This window comes from Rhinatrema bivittatum, chromosome 1 (genome assembly GCF_901001135.1).
Source record: "Rhinatrema bivittatum chromosome 1, aRhiBiv1.1, whole genome shotgun sequence".
Lineage (NCBI taxonomy): Eukaryota > Metazoa > Chordata > Amphibia > Gymnophiona > Rhinatrematidae > Rhinatrema > Rhinatrema bivittatum.
In genome coordinates this window covers 839,055,847-839,076,038 of record NC_042615.1, presented here as the reverse complement: position 1 = coordinate 839,076,038, position 20,192 = coordinate 839,055,847, and the positions used below count along the sequence as shown (strand labels likewise).

At 44.0% G+C, this 20,192-nt stretch overlaps 1 protein-coding gene across 2 annotated transcripts in view; it reads left to right on the top strand.

Moving 5' to 3' along the window:
• LOC115079764 (NACHT, LRR and PYD domains-containing protein 3-like) overlaps positions 1 to 9,707 on the top strand; it is a 150,489-nt gene extending 140,782 nt beyond the window's left edge. For both annotated transcript variants that reach the window (XM_029583613.1, XM_029583605.1), the window contains one exon: positions 8,694 to 9,707. In XM_029583613.1, coding sequence (XP_029439473.1) covers positions 8,694 to 8,796 — 103 coding nt within the window. In that variant the 3' untranslated portion in view covers positions 8,797 to 9,707. The remainder of the gene's footprint in view (positions 1 to 8,693) is intronic.
• The last annotated feature ends 10,485 nt before the right edge of the window (positions 9,708 to 20,192 follow it).

Sequence of the window (20,192 nt, the reverse complement as noted above, 5' to 3'; positions counted from 1 at the left end):
TGACTATGCTATAGATTTTTTGAGTCCAGAGTTCTTCATTGCTTGCTATAACTTCCACTTGCCCCAGCTTTGATTCTTGCCTAACAAGTGACGCCTCTGTCCCTATCCTCTGGACGTGGACTGCTAAGGCTCAGGCATATCATTGCTCGGGTACCTTCAGTTTCTTCTCGTTCCCTGGTGCCCGAGTTCCCGTACTGAATCCCATCTGGGTTAGAAGTACGCCATCTACTGGCTGCTGTCTCTGGGCTGAACCACCTTCTATCTCCAGCTACCTCGAGGCCCGCCTAAGTCCTGCCGGCCCCGGCACCCAAAGACTCAACCTGAGGAGAACGTGGGCTGGTATAGGTGAAGCTCCAGTGGCCTCTAGCTCCAGCCCACTTCACCTGCTGACGGTGGGGACCCATAGGACTTGCCTATGGGTTGCGTTAACCCCACCTCAGCCCAAGGGCCTACCTCCAACGCAACAGGTTGCAAAGGCCATGGACTCAGTGGAGCCGAGTTCCTTCCAGGCCATCCCAAGCCTGGCATCCAAAGTACAAGAACAGTAGCAGTTCCTTGAGGCACTGGCCTTCTCCATGGACCGTCTTCATGCCCGGCTTGATGCATTTACCAATGACTCAGCTCCTTCTCTTCCACAGCCACCTCCATCGTCGCCACGAGCCCTGTTGGCATTTCCAACGCCCCCACATTTTAATGGTGACTACAAACTTTGCAGAAGGTTCATAAACCAATGCAGTTTGCTCTGTAGCCCTCTGTCTTCCAGGATTACATAACAAAAGTCACGTTCATCTTATCTCGCCTTGAGGGGAAAGCTTTGGCCTGGGCCTCCCCCTTGTGGGAGGCCCAGGCCAAAGCCTTCCCTGTTGAAGGAACTGGCTCAATTTGTGGCTGTTTTCAGATGGCCTTTGATGTCCCAGGGCGGCATGCTGTAGCAAGCACCAGTTTACTACACCTTCGTCAAGAACAACAAAGCCTCTTCGATTATATCAATGAGTTTTGGACTTTGGCTACCGAGCTCACTTGGCAAGAAGACTACCTTCGAGCTATCTAACTGGATGGTCTCTCCTCACAATTAAAAGATTAGCTGGCAGCACGGGATCTCCCTTCCTCCTTGGAGGACCTTATAGATTTGACAGGCTGAATTGACCATCATCTTGAGAGTCGGATGCCCAAGAGGCCCTCGCGGGTTTGCTCCTACTCACCACCCGTTACTATCCCTACTCCTAGTGACAATAGAGTGGTTAAGGCGGAGGAACCTATGAAGTTGGGTCGAGGGCGACTGACACCAGAAGAATGCCTCCGGTGAAGAAAAACCGGCTTGTGTCTGTATTGCGGAGCACCAAGCCACCATCTACAGAATTGTCCAATCCATCCGGGAAACTCCTGGGCCCGGGTTCAGTAGGAGTCCTGAACTTGGGTGCAACTTCTCTGGCCCCTCAATTCTCAGTTCCAGTCACATTAATTTGGGACTCCTGGGCCATCCCGGTTCTTGCTCTGGTAGACTCCAGAGCAGGAGGTAATTTTATTCTAAAAGACCTTGTGCAACTCTTGGGTATAAAAACCCATTTGCTTGACCCTTCCTTGTGTATTGCCTCTATATATGGAGAGCCGCTTCCTGGCCATATCTCTCTAACCACGGAATCTGTCCAGTTACGTACCAGGGCTTTACACCTCGAGGAACTTGAATTACTAGTATTGGATAAGTCTAGAACATATAGAAACATATAGAAAGACAAGATTTAATGGGACACAGTCAACATGGATTTACCCAAGGGAAGTCTTGCCTAACAAATCTGCTTCATTTTTTTGAAGGGGTTAATAAACATGTGGATAAAGGGGAACTGGTAGATGTAGTGTATTTGGATTTTCAGAAGGCGTTTGACAAAGTCCCTCATGAGAGGCTTCTACGAAAACTAAAAAGTCATGGGATAGGAGGCGATATCCTTTCGTGGATTACAAACTGGTTAAAAGACAGGAAACAGAGTAGGATTAAATGGTCAATTTTCTCAGTGGAAAAGTGTAAACAGTGGAGTGCCTCAGGGATCTGTACTTGGACCGGTGCTTTTCAATATATATATATAAATGATCTGGAAAGGAATACGACGAGTGAGGTTATCAAACTTGCGGATGATACAGAAGTATTCAGAGTAGTTTAATCACAGGCAGACTGTGATTCATTACAGGAGGACCTTGCAAGACTGGAGGATTGGGCATCCAAATGGCAGATGAAATTTAATGTGGACAAATGCAAGGTGTTGCATATAGGGAAAAATAACCCTTGCTGTAGTTACACGATGTTAGGTTCCATATTGGGAGCTACCACCCAGGAAAAAGATCTAGGCATCATAGTGGATAAAACTTTAAAATCGCCGGCTCAGTGTGCTGCAGCAATCAAAAAAGCAAATAGAATGTTAGGGATTATTAGGAAGGGAATGGTTATTAGAACGGAAAATGTCATAATGCCTCTATATCGCTCCATGGTGAGACCGCACCTTGAATACTGTGTACAATTCTGGTCGCCGCATCTCAAAAAATATATAGTTGCAATGGAGAATGTACAGAGAAGGGCAACCAAAATGACAAGGGGGATGGAACAGCTCCCCTATGAGGAAAGGCTGAAGAGGTTAGGGCTGTTCAGCTTGGAGAAGAGACGGCTGAGGGGGGATATGATAGAGGTCTTTAAGATCATGAGAGGTCTTGAACGAGTAGATGTGGCTCGGTTATTTACACTTTTGAATAATAGAAGGACTAGGGGGCACTCCATGAAGTTAGCAAGTAGCACATTTAAGACTAATTGGAGAAAATTCTTTTTCACTCAACGCACAATAAAGCTCTGGAATTTGTTGCCAGAGGATGTGGTTAGTGCAGTTAGTATAGCTGTGTTTAAAAAAGGTTTGGATAAGTTCTTGGAGGAGAAGTCCATTAATGGCTATTAATCAATTATACTTAGGGAATAGCCACTGCTATTAATTGCATCAGTAGCATGGGTTCTTCTTAGTGTTTGGGTAATTGCCAGGTTCTTGTGGCCTGGTTTTGGCCTCTGTTGGAAACAGGATGCTGGGCTTGATGGACCCTTGGTCTGACCCAGCATGGCAATTTCTTATGTTCTTATGATAAAGATTGAAATGAGGACAATGGAGTTATGTCTTTGTTGTTTAGTTGTATGTTTTGTGGGGGAGTTTTGGTTATATTTTTGGAGATTTTGCTGATTTTCTTTTTTAAAAAAGGTGCTAGATCTTGGCTTAGATTATTGTTTGAGTTTGTGTTAGTGGTGTTGTCGTCTGATGTTAGATTTTTTACTATGTTGAACAGAGTCTTTGGGTTGTTTGAGTAGTTTTTGATTTTTTTGCTGTAATATTTTCTTTTAGTGTTGTTTATTGAGGTTTTGTGGGGGGCGGAGTTGGGGCGGAGCATATGTAAAACGGAAAACAGTTATCGTGTGCCGCGAAACAGCCGCAGTGTTAGCGCGGCTCCTATCGCGGCTAATAGCTACAACACTTTCATTCGCGTTATGTTGTGCGCTACGGGCCGAGAGAGAGAGAGAGAGAGAGAGAGAGCTTGATGGATACTCTACCTGGGCAACAACAAGCTTGGTGGAGAGAATGTTGCCCAAATCTCTTCTTGGGGTGAGTTTCCTCACTCCGACGGCCAGCACATCTTCACTAGAGACCACTGTTCTTTCCGTGTTTACTGAAGAGGTTGTTGGGGAGGTACCCGTTCTGGAGAAGGTTTTCATGGGTAATGATTCAGTTGAATGAACAAAATCACGGTGAACCTAGAAGATATGGTAGGTCTGGTTGACAAACTGAACAGTAGTAAATCACCTGGACCAGATGGTATACACACCAGGGTCTGAAGGAACTAAAAAATGGAATTTCAGACCTATTAGCAAAAATTTGTAACCTATCATTAAAATCATCCATTGTACCTAAAGACTGGAGGGTGGCTAATGTAACTCCAATATTTAAAAAGGGCTCCAGGGGGGATCCGGGAAACTACAGACCAGTTAGCCTGATTTCAGTGCTGGGAAAAGTAGTGGAAAGTGTTCTAAATATCAAAATCACAGAATATATAGAAAGGCATGGTTTAATGGAACAAAGTCAGCATGGCTTTACCCAGGGCAAGTCTTGCCTCACAAATCTGCTTCACTTTTTTGAAGGAGTTAATAAACATGTAGATAAAGATGAACCGGTAGATGTAGTGTATTTGGATTTTCAGAAGGCATTTGACAAAGTTCTTCATGAGAGGCTTCTAGGAAAGGTGAATTGTCATGGGATAGGTGGCAATGTCCTTTCGTGGATTGCAAACTGGCTAAAAGACAGGAAACAGAGAGTAGGATTAAATGGACAATTTTCTCAGTGGAAGGGAGTGGGCAGTGGAGTGCCTCAGGGATCTGTACTGGGACCCTTACTGTTCAATATATTTATAAATGATCTGGAAAGGAATACGAAGAGTGAGGTAATCAAATTTGCAGATGATACAAAATTATTCAGAATAGTTAAATCACAAGCGGATTGTGACAAATTGCAGGAGGACCTTGTGAGACTGGAAAATTTGGCATGCAAATGGCAGATGAAACTTAATGTGGATAAGTACAAGATGATGCATATAGGGAAAAATAACCCATGCTATAGTTACACAATGTTAGGTTCCATATTAGGAGCTACTACCCAAGAAAGAGATCTAGGTGTCATAGTGGATAACACATTGAAATCGTTGGCTCAGTGTGCTGCAGCAGTCAAAAAAGCAAACAGAATGTTAGGAATTATTAGTAAGGGAATGATTAATAAAATGGAAAATGTCATAATGCCTCTGTATCGTTCCATAGTGAGACCGCACCTTGAATATGTACAATTGTGGTCGCCATATCTCCAAAAAGATATAGTTGCAATGGAGAATGTACAGAGAAGTGCAACCAAAATGATAAACGGGATGGAACAGCTCCCCTATGAGGAAGATTAAAGAGGTTAGGACTTTTCAGCCTGGAGAAGAGACAGCTGAGGGGGATATGATAGAGTTCTTTAAGATCATGAGAGGTCTTGAACGAGTAGATGTGAATCGGTTATTTACACTTTCGGATAATAGAAGGACTAGGGGGCATTCCATTAAGTTAGCAAGGAGCACATTTAAGACTAATCGGAGAAAGTTCTTTTTCACTCAACACACAAACTCTGGAATTTGTTGCCAGAGGATGTGGTTAGTGCAGTTAGTGTAGCTGGGTTTAAAAAAGGATTGGTTAAGTTCTTGGAGGAGAAGTCCATTAACTGCTATTAATCAAGTTTACTTAGGGAATGGCCTCTGCTATTAATTGCATCAGTCTCCAACACCCACACTTCAAGGGAAATCCTTGCTCGGTGGTTATGTGCGATGGCTACGTTTAAGGACAACCACTTTGTAATTGTCCCTCTTAATAGCCCTGTATTTTACTCTTTATTAATTGCTATTTATTTTTTATATTTTAAGTGTGTCCATTTTTTTGTTTTTATTCTTATTTCACTTCTCCCTGGCTGTCTTTCCGACCCATCCAACCATTTTTTCTTTTTTCATGTACTTATCTAGGCTGCCACCCTTACTGCTTCTTATGGGTGCAGATCCACCTGCCCGACATTGGCCATGTTTCGGCAAAACGTTGCCTGCTTCAGGAACTGTGGGAGAAAATTCTACTGTGTCCGTGCCGGGTCCACAGTTATAAAGACGTTTTATTGACGAAGAAGATGAAGGCGTCCCTTACTTTAAGAAATTAGAACAAACATCAATAAAACGTCTTTATAACTGTGGAGTCCAGTTTCCGAACAGTTCTATCACCTCCTGCCGTTATCGGAGTCCACTCAGTCCAGTCTGGATTGATGGCTTTGCTCGGACAATCTGACGTGTGGCGTTCCCTTAATGGTTCCGGAATGGACGGTAGTCACCACGGATGCCAGCGTTTCTGGTTGGGGAGCGGTTTGTTTTTCTGAAGTCAGAGCAGGGGCTCTGGTCTCCAGAGGAGTCTCGGTGGTCAATCAGTCGTCTGGAGACCAGAGCAGTTTGACTGGCATCGAAAGACTTCCTCCCTTTGGTCCAGTGTAAGTCGGACAGAGGGCTATCCAACAATGCGACCATGGTGGCTTACATCAAACGGCAGGGAGAAACTAAGAGTCATCTGGTGGCGATGGAAGCTCGCTTGTTAATCGGGTGGGCAGAGTGGAACCTGCTCCGCATATCCGTGTCCCACATAGCGGGTGTCGACAACGGGCCCGCGGATCTTCTAAGTAGAAATCGGCTCGATCCCGGAAAGTGGGAACTGGAAGACGGAGCCTTTTCAACTCATCTGCAACAGATGGGGCACGCCTTGCATGGATCTGATGGCAACGTTCCAGAATGCCAAGGATCCACGTTTCTTTGTGCGTCACAGGAACACAGGGGCTGGGGGCATGGACGCTCTGCTTCTTCCATGGCCAACTACCATCTTCCTTTATGTGTTTCCTCCCTTGCCCTCTTATCGGCAAAGTGCTCCAGTGATTGGAGTATCACCCGGCAGATGTGATCCTGGTGTTTACCGAGAATGGCCTCGCCAGCCGTGGTTTGCGGATCTGGTCAATCTCGCAGTGGAGATTCCGCTGTGGTTTCTCGAACTTGCTTCATCAGGAGCCCATCTGTTTCGACCAGGTCGATCGTTTTTGTCTAGCGGCATGGCATTTGAGAGGCAGCGTCTAAGGAACAAAGGCTACTCTGACGCGGTAGTGACTACTCTGCTAAGATCTCGCAGTCTTGACTTCTCTGTCTTAGGTGCGTGTCTGGAAGGTTTTTGAGTCATGGTGCATTGATAAGGGTATTATTCCCACCCGGGCATCCGGGTCAGATATCCTAGGTTTTCATTCAGGCGAGGTTAGCGAAGGGCTTGTCCTGTAGTTCCTTGAGAGTATAGGTGGTGGCTTTAGGCTGCTTACGCGGGCCCATCTGGGGGTACCTTTGGCTGCGCACCCTGATGTTTCTCCTTTTCTTGAAGGGGCAAGGCATTTACGTCCACCGGTGAGTTCTCCTTGTCCATCCTGGAATTTGAATGTGGTTCTCAAGGCTTTGTGTGCGCTCCCTTTTGAGCTGTTGAAGACAGCTACTCTGAAAGACCTTACGTTGAAAGTGGATTTCTGGTGGCAATTCCGTCGAGTTTCTGAAATACAGACGTTGTCATGCCGGGAACACTTCTTGAGGATTTCTGATTCTGGGGTTAGTTTACGAATGGTACCTCTTTTCTTCCGAAGGTAGTTTCCTCCTTTCATTTGAATCAGTCGGTGGAACTCCCCTCGTTTTCCAATCTGGATAGGTCGGATCCTCTTTCCAAGGATTTGAGAAAGCTGGGTGTCCACAGGGCGCTGCTGCATTCTCTGGAAGTTGCCGACAATTTTAGAATCTCGGATCATCTTTGTTCTCTGGAATGGTCCAAAGCAGGGTAATATGGCATCCAAGCCCACGATCGCCCAGTGGCTGAAAGACGCCATAAATTCTGCCTATTTGCTTTGTGGTCAGCCCTCACCGGTCGGGCTTAAGTCACATTCCACACGCTCTCAGGCAGCTTACTGAGCTAAGTGTCATCAGGAGATTTGCAGGGCAGCAACTTGGAAGCCTTTGCATACTTTGGCGCGACATTACAGACTAGATGTCCAGGATCAGAAGGGGGGAAATTTCGGAGCAGGTGTGTTAAAAGTGGGCCTCTCTGGATCCCACCCCACGTAAGTGCAAGCTCTGGTACATCCCAGGAGTCTGGATTGATTCGGTACGTACAGGGAAAAGAAAATTAGGTCTTACCTTTGATAATTTTCGGTCCTGTAGTACCAAGGATCAGTCCAGCGTCCCGCCCACTGAGTGCATACTTCTGCTTTGTTTTCCTCTGATCTGCGGTTTTCTTCCATTTTTTGCCCTCTTTTAATGGGTCTGGTTTATTGTTGGGGTCAGTGATCCATGTTCAGATTTTGAAATCTGTATATAGTTAGTTTGTTTGGGAATCATTCTGCTTTGACATTACTTAATACTGGCAGACTGTGGGTGGCACCCTAGTATATATGGCAGAGCCAGTCAAATCTTGCTCTGTCTGGGTTTTGCCTCCGCACCAGCAGATGGAGACAGAGTAAGATTTGACTGGCTCTGCCATAACTAGGGTAATACAAATACTAAGGGCATTAATAAAAACAGGTTCTCTAATATTCAAAACAGGTTCTCTAATATTCAATATAAACATTTTTCATGTTTATATATAATTTGTGGGATGTGATGATATTTGGGTTCTCATTGGTTGTTGGGTTATATATACTAGGGGAACACACTTCTGACAGCTAATAACAGTAATGATGAGGAAATAGAGAGTATCCCAAACTGAAAACGTTTCTGAAGTAGAAATCGGAGCCTTAGTTGGGAAGCAGACAGTGTAGTGAATGTGATAATACCACCGGGGACTCATGTAGCCCGTCCAAAAAGCCCTCAGCTCTGCTCTCTTCTCTCTGAGGCATTTCCTTGAAGCTCAGTAGCTTGCACTAACATTAACACAGGAAATGCACGTTAGGTACTGAGTCAGTCCCATTGGTAATAACGGGGCCACAGCAATTAATGTGCACATTAACCCATGTTAACATTAGCAGGGTTAAGTGAACGCGCCTCATTATTGTTGACGTTTGATGTTCTGGGATGAGTCCTTTCTAACAACTCTCTTTCTCTTGCAGGCTGTATGGCAATGATCAGCTGAGTCCCCAGACAAAGGATGAACTGAGAGCCCTGAACAGAGAGCTGCGTGCCTTGCGACCGAAACTGAAAGTAGAGGTGTGACAGAACCTCCCCACGACTTTTTATATAAAACTTGAGTTCTCCGGCAATCCTTCCCAGATTGTACTGGGAGAGGCGGTGTGAGGGACAGCAGCAGCAGCTTTGTTACATTACCAGCATCTTCACTCACACAATCCTGAAAGCAGCTGGGCCTTGCCAGAAATGGAGATGTCTGTTATTTTTGCTTGCTATTAAGCAGTACTGAATAAGTTATTTATTAAAATAATTCATATATTGCATATGTACAACATATAATATGGCTACGTGCGTGTAATCTGCAGCATCCAATACTGCATAGTGTGAGGGGGCCGTCCCCGGCTGCTCTCCCTCTCACTGATCTATGGGTGCACGCTAGTCACTACACATGACATGACTCACAATACTCACCCGCCAATAGGAAGTGGAGATAATGAGCGGATAACCATATAGGGGGGAGGTATAGCGCTAGAGAGTTCTCCGATCCTTGTGATAAATCAATCAAGAAAAATGGGCCCTGCGGAGACGCCATCGTTCCTCAGAGCTCCCCTTCCTGATTAGTTTTGGTCAGCAAGTCGAGTGAACTTAAGTTACCTCTTTTGGAACTTGTGCGAGTATTAAATTGCTGCACTTGGAAGTTTTTATCACTTGTGAATCACCCCCCGCAAGGCACCCCTTTTTGGCGTTTCCTCCTGATAGAACATCTGGGCATGACACTGCCCATGTGCAAAACACGGTCCCTATCGGGGGACTGTCACCTCTGTTTAAGCATCTGTGAGTGAAAGGTGAAAATAGAATCAGCGTCTGTTGGATGTTGTTATGTATGCTGTTTTACTGTTTGTGATTATATTCACTGAATAATTCATCTATGAATGCAGGCTTGAATGATTGTTGCTATTTGTTTATCCATGCAAAAAATAAAATTAAAAAAAAAAAAAGATGAAAACACCTGCTGCAAGGTTTCATTTCTCTTGATTGATTCATCACATGGATCCAAGAACTCTCTAGTGCTATACCTCCCCCACATATGGTTATACATAATACTCAATCCAACAGGTGTGTAGCAAAATCAACTGCAAAGATCCATTTTATTTATTTATTTGTTTACAATCTTTTCTATACCGGCGTTGAGCGGGTACCATCACAACGGTTCACAATAGGGCACATAACTATATGTGATATAAAGTGTCTAGAATTCTAACAATTAAACAGGTGCCATCAAAATACTGTAAGATAGTATCATAATAAATATTATTTGGTGGGTGTTATAAGTCATGTCCAGTTTTCTATGTCTCAGCTATAAGATATAGTACTACTTAACTCTAGTTCTTTGTTGTTTAAAAAATAAAAAAAGGAAAGGAATTAGAATATAAAAAAGAGACGCACACGCATTAAGAAAAAAAGTGTGTGTGTGTGTGGGAGTTTGACTGACCACTACCAACATTTCCCTGGGTTCTCCTCTCAATTCTCTTTGTGGTATGCTTGCTTAAATAGCCAGGTTTTTAAACTTTTTCTGAAGGTTTGATGTTTCTTTGCAGTCTGATTTCTAAAGGCATATTGTTCCATATTGGATAGGGCCCTATCCCTTACTTGTGTTAGTCTGGCCGTCTTTACTGAGGGAATAGTTAGTAGTGCTTTGTTTGCTGATCTCAGGTTTCTGTGGGGGGTATGTACGCGGTGCGCTGTGTTCAGCCACTCTGCTTTTTCGTCGTGTATTAATTTATGTATGGTACATAAAGTCTTGTATTGTATTCTTTGTTCAATGGGTAACCAGTGTAGTTCTATTAAAGTTTCAGTGATATGTTCTCTTTTACTTTTACCAGTTAAAATTCTTGCAGCTGTGTTTTATAGTATTTGTAGTGGTCTTATTGTGGTGTATGGTAGGCCCAGTAGGAGGGCATTTCAGTAGTCAGTACTGGAAAAAATTAAGGCTTGTAATACTGATCGGACGTTTGTAGGCGTTAATAGTGGTTTTAGTCTTCTAAGAGTCATGTGGCATATCCTTCTCTTACTTTTTGAGATATGTGTTGTTTCATACTTAATTCTGAATCGATTATCACTCCCAGTTTTCGTACTTTCGCAGCTAGTTCTATTTTTTGGTTGTTATTGAGTATAATTGGGTTCTGAATGATCGTTATGTTTTTTCGTTCTAGGTGTAAGAATTCAGTTTTCTCTATATTGATGACTAGTTCCATTTGGTTTAGAAGTTGTTTTATTATATCTAGTTACATGTTGGCTAAGTTTAGTGTTTTCTCAATTGTGTCATCAATTGGGAGTACTAACTGAATATCGTTGGCGTATATATAGTGCGAAATTCCTAACCCCGCTAGCAGGTGACATAAAGGTAGCATGTATATGTTGAATAGTGTGGCAGATAGGGCAGATCCCTGCGGAACTTCCGTTTGAAGGTTTATTTTCTCTGACATTACGTCTTTGATTTGTTCTTGGAAGTATCTGTTATTTAGGTATGATTTAAACCACATGAGTGTTTTGTTGCTTAATCCTATTTCTTCCAGTCTATTTATTAGTATGTCATGGTTTACTGTTTCGAATGCCGCTGATAGGTCAAGCATTACTACAATGTACTGTACCGCTGTCGAACCCTCTCATGATGTTGTCTGTTAGTGCAAGCAGTAGTGTTTCAGTGCTGAAGTTTTTGCGGAAGCCATGTTGTGATGGGTACAGAATATTATTGTCCTCTAAATGTTCTGCTAATTGTTTTTGTATGGATTTTTTCTATTAATTTTGCATTTAAGGGTAGGTTTGATACTGGTCTATAATTGCTCAGGATTAGATGGTCGCTAATTTTTTTTCTTTAGAATTGGTTTTACTATTGCTCCTTTTAGCGAGTCTGGCATGTTTCCTTCCTTTAGTGATAGGTTAATGATTTTTGTTAAAGTTGGAGAGACTATATTGGCTATTTTTTTTAAGTCTATGGTTGGAATTGTGTCTTGTACATGTGGGGCGGGGTTTAGTTTTTTTTAGCATCGATTCAACTTCTATTTCAGATATTTTGTCGAATGTTTCCCATTGTTTAACATCTCTTTTATGCATATTGATTTTTTGTTAAGTTATTTTTGGAATCTTTGTTTTTAGATTCACGATTTTGTCATTAAAGAAAGTGGCTATTTCATTACATTTAGTTACTGGTAGGCTCTGTGAAGGGTCAATTTTGTCAGTTGTGAGATTTTTTACTATGGTGAACATGGCTCTTGGATTATTTGCGAATTTCTCTATCTTAGTGCTGTAATATTGTTTCTTTGTGTTGAGAATTACCTGTTTATAATAGGCTAGCTGTTTCCTGTATTTAGTCAGGTTGTCTGTTTTATTATTTTTCCATTCCTTCTCTTTTTTTCTTAGGTTTCTTTTGACTACCTTTATCTTTTCATTATGCCAGGGGTTTGTTTCTTTGGGTTCTTTGATGCTGATCCGTTTTATTGGGTTTATCTCATTAGCTAGGTTTTTGGTTGTTTGTGTCCACGCTGTCGTGGCGGAGTCACAGTCGGTGTAATCTATTTCAGCTAGTTTTTCTTCTAGTTTGTCTTTCAGGGTGTCTATGTTGTATGGAGGACGGTATTTGAATTCAGTGGGTTCTTTGTTTTGTATTGTTTGTTTTTCCATAAATTTGATAGAGGTTTCTATTAGGAAGTGGTCTGTGTATATTCCGCTTTGATTTGTTCTAGGTGGTTGTGGTTGTGATTGAAACAAACCAAAAAAAAATAATTTTAATTGGAAAAGTTCAATAATTCCAAAATGCCAAATCCCCGCTAAGGTATCCAGCTAACTATACATCTGCTATTGAGTAGGTCTAAAGTTAGCCGGTTATCTTATCCACCTAACTTTAAACTATATCCGGCCACACCACTGAATATCCCGGATAAATCTTATGTGGCTACGCCGCAATGTTTTTTTGTGGAAGGGTTCCCACTGTTGCGGAGCAGTGTCGCTGCATTAGTTGTTCTCTCCCCCGACCTAAGGCATCTGTGTTAGATTACCATTTCCCAAGGAGGTCTTGTTAATTTATCACGACTGACAACTTTCTAAATTGGCCTAGATAAATTAACAGCATGAATTGCCTATTAATGGGCTGCTTTGCTTGAATTTGCAAAATTCATACATGCATATCACATGCAAAGAAGCTCATTGTAATAGGGGAGGGAATTTGGGCAGGGCCAAACAAATAATTGTATATATCACGCAATCTCACCGCGATAGGACTATACTGCACGATATACTGTGTTCAATGCATGTTAGAGCCCTATTCTTGCTTGATGCATTTCCCAGTTACTTAACTGGCTATGTCCCAATCTTGACCTCAGTGAGGACAACTTTCAAACAAATGTGCATGGTGGCATATACTATATACACACATCTATGGTCATGAGCACATCTTCATAAGTATTTTATAACACTTTCTATACCTATTTCTATCCCGCAATATATGTGTAAATTACATGCAGTGCATTGAAACCACATTTATCAATGCATTGAACACGCGTACATTTCCTACCTATTTTTTTTATTTTATTTTATTTTTAATTTAAACGGTTTTTATTATTTTGATAAAATATAACATAAGGAAAGTGGTGTGGTTCTGAACTTCCTACTTATTTTTAACAAATAAATGCATGTATTTACATGCAAAAATAGGACTTACACAGGTAAGTCCCGATTTATGCACGTAAGTTGTCCAATTTTAAAACATGTATGCATAAATTAAATTAACCAGTTTACCAATTAATCCACCAGTTCAACCATTCCTTCTCCAGGTCATTGAGACCTTCCTGGTTCTTCATTCTTAGCTTCCCCAGTTCACCCAAACTTCTTATCCAGTCAGTACTACACAATAAACATGTTTATTATCACTAATGTTAGATAATTAGCAGGTGTAAAATACACAAGTAGGTTGGTAAATCTATGCACATGTCTTTTAAAATAGCAACTTATGTGTGCAAGTGTTGACCCTGCCCTGGAATGTCCCTAAACAGCCACTTTCTTCACGCAAAAGTGAAAATATGCACAATTTTTTACTTTTACAAAGTAGGGAATATGTGAGTGCAGGCTATTTATGTGCATATATGCTAACCTTTACATGCATTACATCTTGAAAATTCACCTCTTAGACTGTAAGCCCTTTGGGGATAGGAAATAACTACAGGACCAGAATGTTCGTTATACAAAAGATAATTAGCCATTTTCTATCCCTCCTTCCTAGGGGGGACCACTTTGAATTCAAAACTCAAAATGATTCTTAATATCAGTATTCCCTATTTGAAATGTGAAGGGCCAGATCCACCTGCAATAAGACTATTACTTTATATCCTAATGACCTACTGTAAAACTGCACTGATCAGACTTGAATGCTGCTGAAATGCTAGAGTGTATATAAAAGGTCAAAAAGTATGTTACAGTTCAACACAGAGTTTTATTTTGCTGTCTGGCTCAATTTACAAGAAATCACATGACTTACAGAAATGTGATCTTATTAAAATATGAGATAAAATTATAATGCCAACCAATTAGGGAAATGTTATGGAAACAAACTAACTCATTGGTGTGTAATTAGAAGTGGTGACATATTTAACCCATTCTACCAATAATGTTCTCTGAGCCTGCTTCTGAATTGCCTTGCTGGTAATTGCACTCTCCTGGAATATTCCAATAAAGTTCTTTCTCTTTTTAGCTGTTTGTGTTAAACTTATATTTATAGACCACAACAGTGCTACAAGATTGGAGAAGAGCAGTTGTGTCCTACTTCACAAGAGCAGTAGCAGTGAGAAGGCTGGAAATACAGGCCAGAAGACTTTACCTCAGTGGTGGGAAAATTAATGTAGACTCTGCTGAAGGAAAGGGGAATGAACTTTCTACAATCTGTTGGGTTGCCAGGCCTGAGGAAGTATGGATTCACCAGGGGAAGTTCTTGTCAGGCAAATCAGATTGATTTTCTTGATTGTGTGAATAGAGAATTGGATCAAGGAAGAGCGCTTGATGAGATCTACTTGGATTTCAGCAAAGTTTTCAATATTGTCTTGCATAGAAGGCTGATGAATAAAATGAGATGTTTGGGAGTGGGTGCCAAGGTGGTTTAATGGATTACAAACTGGTTGACTAACAGGAGACAGCGTATAATGGTAAATGGAACCTACTCAGAAGAGCGAGCTGTGTTAAGGGATCAGTTTTGGGACCAAGTCAGGTCAATATCTTCATGAGCAACGTTTTGTAAGGCATAGAAGGTAAAGTTTGCCTATCTGTGGATGATACTAGGAGCAGCAACAGAGTGGACATGCCTGAAAGAGTAGAGAGAATGAAAAGTGATTTAAGAAAGCTTTAAGAGTGGTCAAAGATTTGGCAGCTGGGATTCAATGCAAAGAAGTGCAGAGTCATGCATCTGGGATGCAGTAATCCAGAAGAGCTGTATGTGATAGGGGGGGGTGAATGACTGATATGCACGGACAGGGAGAGGGACCTTGGGGTGAAAGTGTCTGGGGATCTGAAGGTGGCGAAGCAATGTGACAAGGTGATAGCTAAAGCCAGAAAAATGCTGGGCTGCATAGGGGTAGATTTTCAAAGGGTTGGGCGCGTAAGATACTTGCGCAACTCCCCCAAACCTACCCATGCCTCCCCCGTCATGCGCCAAGCCTATCTTGCATAGGCTCGGCGGCGCGCACAAGCCCCGGGATCGCGGGCTGGCAGTTGGCCGGCATGCGTAAGTTACGCCTGCCAGGAGGCAGGTGTAACTTCTTCAACAAAGGTAAGGGGGGGTTCTAGGTAGGGCTGGGAGTGGGTTAGGTAGGGGAAGGGAGGGGAAGGTGCGGGGGTGGGAGGGAACGGAGGCAGGCTGCGTAGCTCGGCGCGCGCAAGTTGCAAAATTGTGCACCCCCTTGTGCGCGCCGACCCTGGATTTTATAACATGCGCGCGTCTGCGTGCGAATGTTATAAAATCAGGCATAGATTTGTTTGCGCCGGGTTGCGTGAACAAATCTACGCCCGAGCGCAGGTTTTAAAATCTTCCCCATAGAGAGAGGAATAACCAGTAAGAGAAAGCAGGCAATAATCCTCTTGTACAGGTCCTTGGTGACAATACTCCCTCACCTGTTCAGTTCTGGAGACCGTATCTCAAAAAGGATAGAGACAGGATGAGGTGGTCCAGAGAAGGGCGACCAGTATGTGGTGGGGTCTGTATCAGAAAACTTATGAGGAGAGGCTGAAAGACCTAAATATGTATATCCTAGAAGAGAGGGGAGATGTGATACAGACCTTCAGATATCTTATCCATCTAACTTTAAACTATATCCGGCCACACCACTGAATATCCCGGATAAATCTTATGTGGCTAACTTAGTCCTAAAGGCAATACGCCGCAATGTTTTTTTGTGGAAGGGTTCCCACTGTTGCGGAGCAGTGTCACCGCGTTAGTGGTTCTCTCCCCTGACCTAAAGCATCTGTGATAGATTACCATTTCCCAAAGAGGTGTTGTTAATTTATAACGACTGACAATAATATTAAAAACATGTCAAATTTATTGACAATCTATGCGAGTTGTGGAATGTTTATTTGCAATGAAAGGGAGGAATTAACTGATGGGTTATTTTTTGTGTTGATTGGCTATTGAAGTATATATAAGAAATGCGCATGTGCCAGCGTTCTTTGCAAGGAATCGCCATTAGCGCTGGAACCGCAGGAAAAGAAACATGAATACGTTGGATTAAACCTACAAACATGGTAACATGAGGAGGTATAGAGTTTTAAAGAACAATTTCGGGCGGATTTTAAAAGCCCTGCTCGCGTAAATCCGCCCGGATTTACGCAAGCAGGGCCTTGCGCGCCTATTTTGCATAGGTCGCCGGCGCGCGCAGAACCCCAGGACGCGCGTAGGTCCCGAGGTTTTTGGAAGGGGGCGTGTTTGGGGTGTGTCAGGGGCGGGGCCAAATGACACGGCGTTTTGGGGGCCGGGCGCGGCGTTTCGGGGGCAGGACCGGGGACGTGGCGCCGGCCCGGGGCGTTCCGGGGGCGTGGCTGCACCCTCCAGAACCACCCCCGGGTTGGGTCTCGGCGCGCCAGCAGCCCATTGGCGCACGTGGATTTACGTCTCCCTCCGGGAGGCGTAAATCCATGGATAAAGGTAAGCGGGGGGTTTAGATAGGGCCGGGGGCGTGGGTTAGGTAGGGGAAGGGAGGGGAAGGTGAGGGGAGGGCGAAAGAAAGTTCCCTCCGAGGCCGCTCCGATTTCGGAGCGGCCTCGGAGGGAATGGAGACAGGCTGCGCGGCTCGGCGCGCGCCGGCTGCCCAAAATCGGCAGCCTTGCACACGCCGATCCAGGATTTTAGAAGATACGCGCGGGTACGCGCATAGGGGCGGATTTTAAAAGGCGCGCGAATAGCCTACTTTTGTTTGCGCTCCAGGCGCAAACAAAAGTACGCTGGATTTTAGTAGATACGCGCAGAGCCGCGCGTATCCGCTAAAATCCTGGATCGGCGCGCGCAAGGCTATGGATTTTGTATAGCCGGCGCGCGCCGAGCCGCGCAGCCTACCCCCGTTCCCTCCAAGGCCGCTCCGAAATCGGAGCGGCCTCGGAGGGAACTTTCCTTTGCCCTCCCCTCACCTTCCCCTCCCTTCCCCTACCTAACCCACCCGCCCGGCCCTGTCTAAACCCCCCCCTTACCTTTGTCGGGGGATTTACGCCTCCCGGAGGGAGGCGTAAATCCCCGCGCGCCAGCGGGCCTCCTGCGCGCCGGGCCGCGACCTGGGGGCGGGTACGGAGGGCGCGGCCACGCCCCCAGGCCGTAGCCACGCCCCGTACCCGCCCCCAAAACGCTGCCGACACGCCCCCGAAATGCCGCGACGACCGGGCCCGCCCCCCGACACGCCCCCGACACGCCCCCCTCGGAGAACCCCTGGACTTACGCGAGTCCCGGGGCTCTGCGCGCGCCGGGAGGCCTATGTAAAATAGGCTTCCCGGCGCGCAGGGCCCTGCTCGCGTAAATCCGCCCGGTTTTGGGCGGATTTACGCGAGCAGGGCTCTGAAAATCCGCCCCATATCTTATAAAATCCAGCGTACTTTTGTTTGCGCCTGCTGCGCAAACAAAAGTATGCGAACGCGCTTTTTTTAAAAATCTACCGCTTTGTGCATTATGTTGAAAGTTGTTGACACTGTCTCTTGTCTTGCAGTTATTGCCTTAAAATAGCTCAACAGCAAAACGCTAGCTAACGTCGGCATATGGTACAAAATACGATTGGTTGCGTGGAGTGACCTCCAATATGAAAATTTTAGTATAACAGTTCTATGTACTGAAGTTCTATGCAAGCTATCGGAGAAAATCGGTCACAAGTCAACAGTCTTTCAAGACTTTAAGATAAGTTCTGATTTTTTTGAAAAAAGGTATGAGCTATTTTGAGCCATTTACAACAATGTGACCTCCATTAGAAAGCTTTGCATGGTTTCAGATGTGAAAGTTTTTTTTAAAAAAGAAATTCTATTTGGATATCACAATAAGAATTAAACAGTGATTTTTAATAAAAAGAAGAAACACTGAAATAAAAATAAATATAGCAATAAAGGCATATGGGGAGGTTTTTTCAAAGACCGAGGATTGACCTACCAGTAAATGTGTATAAGTTTTGTATAAGCCTTACACTTGGGTTCTGAGGTCTTTTTCCTCCATAAAAGGGCTATTGTATAACTTTTAATCATGGCGGAATAAATTGATTGGTGTAAGGGATTTTTCATTTGAACATTTCATTACTTTACAGGTCTTGGTTGTCTTTGATTTTATTTAAAAATACAGTCTAACTTCAGTTAGTCAGCCAGAGTGACTCACTGCTCTCTTGATTAACAAATGTTGGTACCTAATCAAACCAAATCACACTACCTTAGCACCTTTCCAAGGTGAGTGCTGAACTTTTCAACCTTTTTACTTAGGTTGACACTGCTCCTAGCTTATTTCTAGCTTCTGGCTACTTTTTTTTTTTTTTTTTTAAATATACAAACACTCTAACTTCTGCTTGTTAGCTGCCTTACAGACTATTAAAACTAAATACACTAACTACTGCATGTTAGCTGCCTTACTGACTGACTATTTAAAAATACAAACAGTTTAACTTCGGTTTATTCCCTGCCTTACTATTAAATGCACAAAAACACAAACACACTAAATATTCCCAAATAGTTAACTTTGCCCCAATATTTTTAAAAAAGAAAAATTCCCAAGCAAAAACTTACTGATTCCTTTTAGCAACCAGCAAGGTGATCCTCTTCTCTCAGTGTTCCCATCTGTAAAGAGACTCCAGACTCAGAATTTCTCAAGAAAGGCTCTCTGCAAGACAGTGCCTGAAGCTCTGACACCTTGCGTGTAGATGAAATCGCTACCAGAAAGATCACCTTTAATGTGAGATCGTTCGTTGCCCTGTTTAAAGGCACACAAGGCTGAGAGAACTTAAGTTTAGGTTCCAAGAAGGACAAGGGTGTCTTATCGGAGGCCGTAAGTGCTTCACTCCCCAAAGAAAACGAGCCACATCCAGATGCACAGCTAATGCAACACCCTGAATAGTGCCACGTAAACAACCAAGAGCTGCTATCTGCACTCTAAGAGAGCTACACGACAAACCCTTGGATAGTGCGGCTTGTGCAAAACACAAAATATTGGACGCCGATGCTCAAGTAGGGACCACCTCACGTTCCACACATCGATTCAAAAACTCTCCATACCCAGACATAAGCCAGGGAAGTGGATGGCTTGTGGGACCTCAAAAGCATAGTCACCACCGCATCGGAACACCCTTTGCTCTTCAGATGCCGCCTCTCAAAAGCCATGCCACTAGACAAAAGCGATCTGCCTCTTCCAGATGGGGCCTTGATGTAGAAGGGCCGGGAAATCCCGAAAACGCAGAGGTTCCGCCACCATCAGATTGAGCAGATCCGCAAATTATGGACGCCTTGGCCACTCTGGAGCCTCAAGGATCGCCTCCGCTGGGTGGAGTTCTATTCGCCTGAGTACCTTGCCGATCAAAGGCCACGGCAGAAACACGTACAGCAAGATGTTCGCCGGCTGGGAAAGAACCAGAGCATCCACTCCTTCCGCTCCAGTCTCCCTGTGGTGACCGAAGAAGTGCAGGACTTTGGCATTTCTAAACATCGCCATCAGATCCATTCTGGGTGTGCCCCACTTTGCGCATATAAGCTGAAAGGCTTCGTCGGCCAACTCCCACTCCCCAGGATCGAGATGGTGACGACTGAGAAAGTCTGCCTGAACGTCAATGCCGGCTATGTGGGATGCCGCAATGTTGACAGATGCTGCTCCGCCCAGCTTATCAACTGTTGAGCTTCCACTGCTACTGGTTGGCTTTTGGTACCTCCTTGGCGATTGATATACACCACCATGGTCGCATTGTCGGACAGAACCCTGACCGACATTCCGTGAAGGAGCG